This window comes from Cenococcum geophilum (genome assembly GCF_001692895.1).
Source record: "Cenococcum geophilum 1.58 unplaced genomic scaffold K441scaffold_85, whole genome shotgun sequence".
In the NCBI taxonomy this organism is placed as follows: Eukaryota; Fungi; Ascomycota; class Dothideomycetes; order Gloniales; family Gloniaceae; genus Cenococcum; species Cenococcum geophilum.
The window spans coordinates 94224-106827 of record NW_027137643.1 but is presented as its reverse complement, the minus strand read 5'-3'; the positions used below and the strand labels follow the sequence as shown (position 1 = coordinate 106827).

Genomic DNA, 12604 nt, shown 5'->3' with positions numbered 1-12604 from the left:
GAAAGATTAATTGTCCACAGGGCGGTTCGTGATGACATGACACCCGGCTTACTTAATTCTGCATCTCCGAATGCGGGGCTACGCCTAGCTAGGTAGGTGAGGCCAGCCAAGCCCGGTGGATTTATTCTAAAGTCCTTTTGTGAGTTTTGTCACATCGTCACATCGCCACATTGCGAGCCTAGGTGTGATTGGAGATGCTGATAACTTTTACCTGAGCATTTCCCGATAATAACACAGCTCCAACACCCTCTGCATCAGGATGCGCTCTTTGGAGCCATTCACCAGGCCTTGTTTGCGGCCAGTTTCAGTCTTGCTTCACATTGGACATAGCTCTGCTAGCAGTGCAATCCACTCCATAAAAATTTGGTATTCTATCTGCCCAACTCATGTTGGTAATACTAGTACAGAGAGTCTAATGAAAAGGTCCGTTCGCGTTACAATGAATGTTTCCTATGCCATGCCTTTCGCCCGAGCTATGCAAAAGTGATTGGGTATCTGTAATATACAATCGAAAAAAATTGGTGAAAAACCGCTCATGCCCATCAACGCCATCTAAACCCACTCTTCCCAAATATAAGTCGTATATAGAAAAAAATTGCTGTTTAAGGTTTTAAGTAACAGAAATAAATAACTCGTCTCCCTGCCGTGTGGGCGTTAGCTTCGGTACCCATGGCGGGCTCTGCAGCGAATCTTTCCCTGGGTTCCTCTCCTGCATCTCGAAGGTATCGAAGCTCTTTGAGCGGCGGTGGTTTCGCGCTGCTGCCTGTTGTGCTGCTCGGCTAGGCTGCCTCGTAAGGTATTCCTCACTGCCGCTTCTTCCATGTTGTCGACTGATGGACCCGGCGCGAATATTGAGTCCCTTTCCCTCGCCGGTCGAGAATAGATTCTCGAGTTGCTGAGCTTGTTTCTCCCCACGTCGCTTGACTAATAATGATGGCGTGGGGCTTGTTGCTCGTTGTGGTCTTTTTGGACTGCGTGGGCTCCTTGGACTTCGAGGGACGGTTTGATTAGAAGCCCTGGGGATTTTGGGATATCGAATATTTGATATTGGCGATTCTGCAACGGGGGAAAGCTGTTTATCATCGTTCTCCGGAGGAGTTGGCTCGTTAGAATCTATTGTCTCAAACGAAGTGTTCGAGGTGCTAGAATCCCTCTTACTTCCAGACGTCCGAGATGTAGCCCTTGACACATTTGAAGAAGAGGCCTTAGATCTGATGTGAACGAGCTTTGGCGACTTGTTAGGACGGCCCAGAATTTCAGGGCTGGCCTTGTCTGTCCTGGGCATGAACTTTTCGGGAGATGTATAATAGTCTGGAATGTAGCCGTCATCGCTCATATCTAGACTGGAGTTGGATGACGAAGCCATGCGCGAGCTATAGAATGAAGATGCATGAGCAGATGGAGCTGGTACTGTTGTTGGTGTTCTAGCTAGTGAAGAAGTGCGGACAGGTTGGTATTGGCGCACAGGAATATTAAGCGAAAGTGAAGGTTGGTCGGTAATTGTTGGGTTTGAATATTTTTGCATTAAACGTGTTGGCACATATTGCGCTTGTGGTGGCTGTGGCTGTCTTTGTGGTTTGAATGTCTTCAAAGGAGGAATGGGAACCAGTGGCGCAGGATTGATCCTAACTGAACGCCGTTCTGTTGGCGCGTCTTCTTCGAAAATAGTCACTGTTGTCATGGTACTGTCAGGCCGTGGTGCGAAACTTTCAGGCCGTTGTCGAATAGGACGCGTTGCCGGTATCTCGGGTCGTTGTTGAATAGGGGATATTACCGGTATCTCAGGCCGTTGCGGAACGCGTGGAATCCCCAGAATTGGGACAGGCTTCTCTGGCAGAAGCTTCGACATAGTCCTTGTGCTAGCGGCACTTTCTGGAGATAAGTGGCGATCCGTATCTGGACTGATAGCAAGACCAATCTCCTCAAGGGGCACAGCAGGATTGGATAAATCCAGGTTGGCACCACCTTCTCGCGGAACATCCGGATTAGTCAATCCAAGCCCATACCGTTGATTTAACTGGTTGCCATCATTTCTCCCAGCCACAAACCGGTAGCTAAACCTGGGTCCCGTTCTGGGGAGAGGTGCAACCCCAACACCACCACCCCCTCTTCTCGGATCTCTAACATCATCCTGGGGTGGAGGGACTATGGGCTTGATGATCAGGGGTGTGGGATTAGACTTGCCCTTTTCCGGAGCTTGCTGGTCTTCGTCGTTATGCTGACGTTCATGCCGGCGTCGAAGGCAGATGCTAAGGACCATAGCTCCAACTGCCAGGATAATGGCTGCAGCACCTGCAACTGATATACCCACTATCTGTGCAGTACTTAAGGGGCCTGGTCCATGTGCTGACGTTGTCAAGTTCCCGTTCGATAAGGCCGGTGAAGGCTGAATAGTAGTTGTTGGAGTTGACATTGCGGAGACGAACAGAATCGAAGTGGGTGCAGAGGAGGCTTGAGAATGAACAGAGGATGGTTTTCTGATAGATGACAGTGATGGAATTGTTGCTTGTGAGGTAGAAGTAGGTATCGCGGTAGATGTGGCCAGTGGGACGGTAGATTCGAAGGCAGTGACCGTCAATGCACTGTGAGTTGGTTTGACAGCATTCATTTGCCCAAGGCAGACATTATACACAGCGGCAGTCACACTGCCTTGCTCGGAAGGACACGAAGCATAGACACAGCCAAGAGCAATCTCTCCAAGGCTGAGTCCTGTGGTGCTATAATGGGAACAAAGACAGTTGAAATCTCCTTGAGATGTGCATGATAGAGGAAACTGTTGGTAAAGAGAGGACACCACGCACGGCTGAGCACATGCTGGTATTGAATTTTGGAGGGAGGTCGGTAATGATGTCGGTAATGACGTGGAAGTTGAATGCTCAGGAAGTGCTGCTATTAACGTTGATGCGAAGATGAGAAGCCGTTTAAAATGGCTGAGAAGCATAATTGTACAATGTCTGTACGACAGTAAGCTGCCATTCTACCAGAGAATGTTGCTTGGGTACTTTGATGATGACTGACTGGAAGAGTCTATGAGAACATCATTGAGAAAATTGAAAAGGAAAAACGCCGGTCAACGGCGCGGAGAATGCAGGAAGGAAATGAAAGGAAAATGACAAGGAAATTCGTCAGACGAAGCTCGTCTCATGGACAACTTTTGGGGGAGATGGAACAGGAGTGGATGACGCTGGTAGGTTGATAATTAAGTATACTCATTTCTCGCACGCGCTCTGCAACAGCCGTGCACCAAGCAACCGCCGAGGCGTTGCTAGGATAGACAGCCCTATGACCTTGAGATGCATCTTAGCGCTTGGAATGCCGTTCATGACTTGGCAAGTAGTCTAACCTGCGAAGAGTAGAGTTGGTGGCTCTGAAGTGGTGAGGGACTGGTGGATTGGGCGCTTCCGGCAGCGCGATTCCTGTTTAGGCGACGCACGGAAGAAAAGCGTCCACTCTCGGCGCTTACCTTGACACCAGCCTTCAACCAAACGGCTCTGTTTTCTGAGCACTTCTCGAATTTCGAAACCAAAATAGTCCCTAGGCATACGTCGCTCGGCGCAGGACCGAACCACATCCTATCATCCGTTTAAGCCTCGGACTTCGTAGGCATGGCCGAGAGTCTCTTTTGCTCAGTCTCGCACAGTAGCCTGGCGTGATTGTAATAGTGTTTTAAGAGAATAGGTGGCAACCTAAATCGCAGGTAGATAAGCTTGTTCTTTGCATGAAGAATTCGACCCCCGCCCTCATCCGGGTTTTCTATGTGTATATGGCAATGCAAGACTGTCTTCGAGTCTCCTTGGCATGCATTTGTCAGGGGAACTGACCAGTCATAGTTGGCTCGAAGGCATTCTACTAGCATTGATTAGCCCAGAGAGTTGTTGGTACCTCAGTTGGACGGTCGTACAGGATGCACGCCGTCAGCACCTTCTCTTGACAAGACAAGCTTGACCACATCGTGTCTGCTTTCCGTCCCGTGTTAACCTTCGAGAGTCTATTTCAAGAATTCTCCGTCGGTTGGTGAATTCAAAGCGACCAATACTCATTCGTTCCCTCGCTTACGGCACGGTCCATCTGTAGATGACCTTGAGAGCATTTGAAATGCATTTACAGGGTCCGCAAGGTTCGGTGTCGCCCCCCCCGTGCGCGCAGCAGCGGTGGCATCTAATTTCGCTTAAGCTTCGCCTAAGTTAGTATGTAGAGCTAGCAGAATTAGATGTAGTGGCCGCTAGGGGGGGGAGACGTCGCCTCCTTGCATTTGAAGCTATTCGCAACTTCTCTTCCTTACCAATATTGTGATATCTGCTCTAGATCTTGGTGTAATAGAGCCTTCCTCTCGTCAATATGAGCTCCAAACGTACTGCCGCCGCCGCCGTTGGAAGTCCTTCTTGTCCACCCCATTAAAGGCCTCAACTGTCGCCAATACTGTCCTTATCTATTCCTTAACCACCTATCTTAACATAGAGCTTAAGTATGAGTACGGTCGTGACTCTGCCGCCCGCATTCAGTAGCCAGATTGGCACGTAGCTTAACTTCTCTCTACCGACAGCGTTCAATGGGTTGCCTCTATTACGGTAGGCAGCTGCTTTTGCTAACGGCGAGCTTGAGGAAATATTAAATGATCCTAAGGCAGCGGAGGAGGTAGATCGTAAGGAGGTTTAACGCTTCTATTAATCGTAGGATTATAATACAATAAGGGCTCCTCCGTAGCTGCCATATCTCACGCAGCTTTTAAATATAGGTTCCTATCGTCCTTTAAGTTAGCAATAATATTATTAGTTACCGTACCTCCACCCAGAGCTTAATCTAGATAATATTAGCCACTGTATACAAACCCCGCGTTAATTGTGGAGACCCCCTATACTTCCTTTGCAAGTATTTAAGCCAACACCTAAGGATTTAATGACGGAAAGTAAGGAGGAGGAGCCACTACTAAGGCTTTAATTTAAGCATAAATTGGAGCAGGTAAAGCTGAGCAGTAGAGGTGTCTTTTTTAACTATCGTCTCTTATTGTTAGCGAAGCTTAAGAAGGGCGTACGGACTCAGAATATAGTTATATATACTTTTACTGACTTTCGCCTAAGCCTCTCGCTCGTATATAGTTATAATATGCTACCTATAATTAATAAGGCTATTAAGCAGCAGCTTCCTAGCTATCGCGTTATACGAGAGTTGTATAATGCGTCGGTTTTATATACTAAGAAGAATAAGACTTAAGTAACGTTTAAGATTAATCCTAGTTAGGAAGCTAGCTAGAGCTTAATTAATAGTAAACTCATAAGCTTAGCAAAGAAGCACCAGAATATAGACGGCTCTACTAAGCAGCTCTTAGTTAAAGTTAGCTTTATATATATTAAGGTAAACAATTAAGCTAGATCTACCGCTCGCTCTACTAATCATTCTATAATAGCCGCACAGTTATTAATATAGCCATTATTAACACAGCCAGCTACCACTGTCTCCTTATAGGATACGCCTCTAAATATACCGCAATCTAAACAGTATAAGGCTAATAATATTACTCGTCCTCTAGCCCCCCGCCTAAAGACTGCTAAGCTTCAGCTAGAGCTATATAGGGAGTAGGAGTGTAAAAAGAGGTGCCTAGGCTCTTCTTAGTACTAAATCTATTGCTAAGTTAACTATAAGCTAACGCAAAAGGACCTTAAGGAGTAGGCGCGGGCTATTAAGGATAGTTTAGCTACTATTCACACACCTTATAGTAAGCTATTTAAAAAGCTTTAAGATTAGAAAAAGGGAGGTAGTAAGAAGTCTTAACTTACCTCTACTAAGTCGCCTATACCTAATACTCCTGGCGTTATTAATTAATTTTATATTAATCTAACTAGCAGGCAGTATAGGCGTCTAGCTATATCACTATTAGGGCAAGACCCAACTGTAAGATTATTACCTATAGTTCCTCTACCTCGTTTATAAGGCCTAAATCGCGTAGCTGATCTATAGGAGTATTTTAACTAGCAGAAGCTCTCAGTATAAGAAGACCTAGAGTAGGAGAGTAATCTTAAAGCCGCCTATTAAGTTACTTATAAGAAGTAGTAAGACTTAAGGATTATTAGGGAGCAGAAGCTAAATAAAGAGGGTAAGATACTGGTTAATATAATAATTAATAAGGGAGTACTAGAGGCAATTACTAAATAGGTATATTAGGATATTAAGAACTAAAGGACTTCGCAAGTTACTCGGCTTTCTAGTAGTATTAAGGATTTAGAGGAAGATAAGCAGTAGATTTTTTACACTAGTATAGCTTTACCTAAAAGTTTAGGGTAGAATATAGATTTTACTAGTAATTTATATAAGAGTTCTATAATATAGTAAGCCGACTAAGGCAACATCTAACTCCTACTAAAAAACACCATGCTAAGGATTATGAGGTTTAACCCAAATTTAATAACTTACTAACTCTTTTATTAATCCTTCCTTATATATACCCACTATGGCTAAAGTAGGCTCTAGCGTTATTACTTCTTCTACCTATAGTATCTATACACTACTATAGGAAGTTTTTAAACTCATTACCCTAAAGCTCTAGCTTACTCCTCTATAATCTAAAATATCGTCAAATATACTCCTTTAGCTTACTAAAGAACTCCTTAATCGGATTTAGATTAGGCAAATATACAGGCAGATAGATAAGCACTATACCACGCTTAGCAAAAAGAGACTTAATTTATTCTAAATAGTAGAAGCTTATATTATCTATAATAACTACTAACCTCGGAGCTGGATAAGGATTATAGTAAGGTAGAAGGTAGTGTTTAATCTAGTAATTATATCCTTCCGCGTTCGTTAAGCCGCTATATACTAATAATACTAGTATACCGTCGACAGTATACGCAGGTAGAATATTAAGCCACTACTCGCCGCGATTATATAGAGTATATAGGATTAGCGTCGTGCCTACTAGCGCCTAAGCCAACTTTCGTATACCCATCTTTAAATTAGTGCTAGATTCGTCTATAAAGACAAGTTACTTAATAGTAAACTATAAGATATTAGCCTAGTATTAATTGCGGTCCTCCTAACTCCACTCTAAAGTAACGCAATAAGCCTTATATATAAGTAAGTTATTTCCTTATCCATATATTTAAAATATAGCTTACTAGCTTCCTACTCCAGCCAGTAACTCTTAACTCTGCAGCAATTATTCGCGGGCCTACTATAACTCTAAAACTGTTATATATATACTAAGCCATCTTATCTAGATATAGATTTGGTACCTTATTAAGTTGGTAAAGTAATACAATAATTATCTAAGAGCTTAGTGTACTCTTTGGGCCGAAGTATATACGACTAAGTCTCGTCCTTTTATACCTCTCTAGTTTCTATTAAATTCGTTAAACAGCTTTGTAAGAGCACTTGGCTTGAACATAACACTATTAATTAGTGGCGCCCGCGTTGATAAGGATTTTAAGGAAGACGTATTACCATTCGCGCATATTGGGCGCTATATTCGATGGAGGCAATAATAAGAGTTACACTATAATCTAGAACAAAGATCACGATATTAGTAAGGAAGAGATATTATGAATAGCTTCAAATATAAGGCAACATCTCCTCCCCCCTAGCGGCCACTACATCTAATTCTGCTAGCTCTACATACTAACTTAGGCGAAGCTTAAGCGAAATTAGATGCCACCGCTGCTGCGCGCACGGGGGGGGCGACACCGAACCTTGCGGACCCTGTACAGAACAATTCCAGAACCCGGTTTAACGCCAGCCACGTTTGTTGAGTATCATCATCATTATTAATTCACTAATCAAACTCATTTGCGGGCTCGATCAATCCGATTGTAATCCTCTCGCGACGCTACTGTCAAGCTCCGTAGGATTTCAGCTGGAGCTGACTGTCCCTGCTGTAAAGCTGTGTCAGTGGTTTGGGTAGACCTGAACTTCCGAGGAAAGCCGCTTTTCATTTCCTTGATATAAATTGACCTAATCATTTGCACAAATGGGGTCTTGAATCGTCCAATGTTGCGCTTAGCAGAGGCGAAGAACTCGACGGTTAGCCGCGGTGTAATTGTAACGGTTTCGCGCAATAATGGTCTTGATTGGGGCCCTTCTATCGTCATGAGGGCACTTAGCGCGACTGAGACCTCTATGGCTTACCTCGGAGAATTCCTGGGATGGCTTTTGGGGGATCTCGTGGGCTTCTGGAATTGGCTGGGGGATAATTGTCCGCAAGCCATTGAAGGGTAAAATACGATAGTATGAGAAGCCTATTGCAAACTTTATTAGGCAGAAGGTTCTTGTTAATGTTGGGAGCTGAAAATACGGAGGTGCATCTAATGTGGAGCAGAGCCTCCACCCTTTGCCAGGTTGCGAAAACATGTGAAGGTCCACGGGAGGGGGGCGGTGGCGAAGATTCCCCTGCATTTCAGGTTGGCACGGTTGGCACGGTTAGGTTGGGATCGATGTGAACCCGCACGACATCCTCCCATCGAACCATTCGATCGTCTTCCACGAACGTCGCCTCACGTTAAAATTTGTTGTCCTGAAAATGTTTCTAATAGCCTTTCTGATGTGGTATTCCGTCAACTCTAGCTTCCAGAGTTCCTGTTCCTGGTAATTGGTCCTCTTGACTCACCATCACTTTTGTCTGAGCCCGGCACCACAACGTTACTTTCTCCTTATCGCTAACATAGCCCCCTTGGGTTGCTGGCAATGGGCAAAAATATCTTCGACATAGACCCATATATATTATCGCCGGCTGCTTCTCCTTGACCAACGGAGTGCCCGAGAAGACATCGCACTGGGCGATTGCGCGATCGTTCTAACCCTTCCCTTGCCGAAGCGGGACTGTCAGCTATCATGTGTGTCGGCAATAGTTCTACGGTGTGGTGCACCAGCGACGTCAAACCCTGATAGCATGTTTTCTGCTGTTGTTGCTGCTGCTACTGCTACTGCTACTAATAATAGCATATACCACACGTACGATCAAGCTGCGAACTAATCCAAACAGTCACCGTCGTTGACGAGTAACAGTGGGTCTGCCTCATTTCCTTGGTTCTCTTTCATTAAGTTTTTCAACCGACGTTGTCCCTTGTGGTATATCTTGTCTAGCTTACGCACCTCGCGCCTTTGTTTTTCCAGAATAGTGAAAGCCGCTTTTTAAGCTCCAGTTTCAATCTTCCTTTCCGCCCCTCGGAAGTAAAAGATCTTCGATGTGAAGGCCCTGTCGTGAACGCCGCTCGTGGAGCTGGCCTTGTATTCTCCGATATTCTGCCCTTATCAACCCCTACTCCGCGACTCGTTCGCACCCATTTCTTTGAAGCTTGCATGATCCGTCGCTGTCCGTTGGTACCTCTAGCACTTTAATTTCATTTTTTCTGGCCATCTAGATCCTCGTCCATTGGCATTGTCTTGGTACACGTGCCCATGTGACTGATATCAGAATCCGTCGGAGGAAACTGCCATCCAACACTCGTTAGACCAAAAAAGTCAGGAGCTACTGGCCAATATTTCACACGCCATAGAGCCCTCAGATTCTGCGTGGCAATATCACAACTTACATCCTTATTTCGAAGATTCAATGGAAACCTCGGGCGACAGTGGCCCTTCAAGCCAAGACACCAGCACACCCACAAGTCGACCGGAAAGCGCTGTAATCGGAAATCCAAGTCGAAAACGGGTGGGCTTCATCCCGGATGCGCCCTCTGACCTTTCCGGTCCTCCTGTTGACTCTGATCCCAGTCATGGACGTCAAATCCTCGGCGCTCTCACGCCAGAGGAAATCCATGAGGATGGTCCAGGTTCTAACTTATCACCAGTCTCCCGTGAGCGACCTGACCTTTCCCATGTTGACCTCTCTGTGGAGATCCACAAGGCATTCGGCCAGTCCTATGCCCCCAAACCTAGGCCCGCCATCCGGAGAATCAGTCGCACACCACCAGCCCAATTTCTACTTGGTGACGAAGACGAAAACGATGGTGAGGAGAAACGGCGTTCGGTTATTCAGGCACAGCAACGGGCAACGAGGCTTGCAAAAACACTGGGGGGCTATTCTGCACCTGGATCCCGGAGGAGTTCGCAGGAAAATCTACCCTATCTTGATCCCTCAGAAAACTACCCTGCGGGCAGGATAGAAAATATACCTCTCATGGATATGGGCAGAGAGACTCCAGGGGAACAAACCGATGACGATGAACCTGTAAATTCGAACCCTAAGAGATATATGGTCGAGGCGGACAAGTTACTACGGCATCATACCATCAGAGCACACTTAAAACCAGATGACTTATCCCATTTCGAAACAGCTACCCTTCGATCAGGCCAGGCCACGCCTGTGAATGAAGTAGAACCTAAAGGTGGACGTATTCCACGGCCATCTAAATACCGAACTGGCATTCTCGGCACCTTGTTGCAGCTCTCCGGACACTCAAACTCGATGGGCGCCATGCAGACAGGGCTAGGAGGGTACGCAGGACCATTAGGACCCCCAAAGGCAGCAGGGCATGCACGGCATGCGAGTGAGGGTGCCACACGTTATGGGAGTGAGGGCTTCACGTTCAGCGGTGCTTCCACAGTTGCCAATACTCCTATGCCCTCTCCTCCTACCTCTGGCACAAGTACGCCTGTTCATGCTAAGCATTGGTATTCTAGGAGCGCGAGCCCATCGTCCTCCTCTATAGCCAAACTCATCGAGTCGTCAAACATGCTCGCCACACCAACTCGAACGGACCTTGGGGAAGAGGCAACCGAGAGATTAAAACGGAGCCACCCCAGTGCGAGAAAACGGACGAAAAGTAGCCATTCCATCTCGTCAGCCTTCAGCAAGATTAGCAAGCCCGGCCGTGAACAGGCCAAAATTAAAATTCACCTCGCGGACATGCTGGTGCGGCAGGAGTATCTCCGCAAAATTTGCAAGGCGCTCATGGTGTACGGCGCGCCCACTCACCGGCTGGAAGAGTACATGAACATGTCGGCCCGCGTCCTAGAGATCGAGGCCCAGTTTCTGTACATACCCGGCTGCATGGTCATCTCGTTCGACGACTCGTCTATCCATACCACCGAAGTGAAGCTCGTGCGGACAACTCAAGGCGTTGACTTGGGCAAGCTGCAGGACACGCACGAGATATATAAAGACGTGGTGCATGACCGCATCGGCATCGAGGAAGCCACCGAGCAGCTCGAAGAAATCCTCTCCCGACGGCCAAAATACAAACCATGGATTCTCATCCCCGTCTATGGGCTCGCCTCCGCATCCGTCGGCCCCTTCGCCTTCCAGGCCCGCCTCATTGACCTCCCCATCTGCTTCCTGCTTGGTTGCATGCTCGGTTGGCTGCAATTGATTGTAGCACCCGGTAATCAGATGATCTCGAACGTCTTCGAGATTAGCGCTGCAGTCATCACATCGTTCCTCGCCCGCGGCTTCGGGTCCATCCGCCATGGCAAGATCTTCTGCTTCTCCGCGCTTGCGCAGTCCAGCATCGCGCTCATTCTGCCCGGCTTCACCGTGCTCTCCGCCAGCCTGGAGTTGCAATCCCGACACATCGTCGCAGGCTCCGTACGCATGGTCTACGCCATCATCTACTCGCTCTTCCTGGGCTACGGCATCACCATCGGCACAGCGCTATTCGGTATGATGACCCCAAACGCCGTGTCTGCAACAACCTGCAACAACCCGATGCGGCAGGAGTGGTATTACCTGTTCGTGCTGATGTTCACGCTGTGCCTGATCGTCATCAACCAAGCGAAGTGGAAGCAGGCGCCCGCGATGCTGCTCATCTCGCTCGGCGGCTACCTGGTCAACTTCCACAGTTCCAAGCACTTCAAGGGCAACGCCCAGGTCAGCAACACGCTCGGCGCCCTCGCCATCGGTGTCACGGCGAACCTGCACGCCCGCTTCGGCCGCTACGTCGACAACTGGTGCCTCGACTTCTGGGAGACCCACCTGCGCCCCCACTGGGCCCGCGCCCGCAAGCACTACTGGCGCCGTCGCCCTGGCGCCCGGCTGTCCTGGACCGGTAGCAAGAGGACGCAGGCGCAGACGGGGCCGCTACCGCCGCCGCAACAGCAGCAGCAGAGCGAGTACCGCGGCAGCGGCGTGCCAAACGAAGCCTGCACGCCACGGGCACGCAAGGTCGGGTACGGGCTCGCAGCCGCGGCGATGCTGCCGGCCATCTTCGTGCAGGTGCCGTCCGGGCTGGCGGTGTCCGGGTCGCTGGTCAGCGGGATCACGTCCGCGAATCAGATAACGCGCAACGCGACGGGCGTGACGACGGTGGCTAACGGCACCGATACCAACACGGCCGTCAACAGCGTCGCGTTCACCGTCGGCCTCAGCGTCGTGCAGGTCGCTATTGGGATCACGGTTGGTCTGTTCCTGGCCGCGCTGCTGGTCTATCCGCTGGGGAAGCGGCGGAGTGGGCTGTTTAGTTTTTGAGAAGGGAGGGAGGAATAGTCACTGGTTTATCGTGAGGTTGGCTTTTGGGATGGACAGTGGGCAGGGGGTTCGATAAGGGGGCTGTGTGTGATGTGGAGAGTTGGAAAACCAAAAAGGGAAGACCGCGAAAGGCGTTTCGTGGAAGTGCTCCGCCAACGCCATGGGTGCGGGATTGCGTTGCTGGTGTTTCGGATTTATTTTCTGCGATAT

The 12604-nt window shown here is 48.1% G+C and overlaps 3 protein-coding genes across 3 annotated transcripts; 2 read left to right on the top strand and 1 right to left on the bottom strand.

The window, feature by feature from the left end:
• Nucleotides 1-155: 155 nt before the first annotated feature.
• On the top strand, nt 156-570 carry K441DRAFT_353274 (uncharacterized protein). Its single transcript, XM_067641323.1, has one exon. It carries the CDS (start codon nt 260-262, stop codon nt 485-487), a length of 228 nt encoding a protein of 75 aa, XP_067496960.1. The 5' UTR covers nt 156-259; the 3' UTR covers nt 488-570.
• On the bottom strand, nt 344-3098 carry K441DRAFT_670642 (uncharacterized protein). The gene has a single exon (XM_067650309.1). The coding sequence runs from the start codon at nt 2939-2941 to the stop codon at nt 611-613; it is 2331 nt and encodes a 776-aa protein (XP_067496959.1). The 5' UTR covers nt 2942-3098; the 3' UTR covers nt 344-610.
• Nucleotides 3099-9541: 6443 nt separating this feature from the next.
• On the top strand, nt 9542-12394 carry K441DRAFT_594072 (DUF1212-domain-containing protein; the record flags this gene model as incomplete). Its single annotated transcript, XM_067644941.1, has 2 exons — nt 9542-10425; nt 10504-12394. The coding sequence occupies 2 exons, from the start codon at nt 9542-9544 to the stop codon at nt 12392-12394; spliced, it is 2775 nt and encodes a 924-aa protein (XP_067496958.1).
• Between the last annotated feature and the right edge of the window lie 210 nt (nt 12395-12604).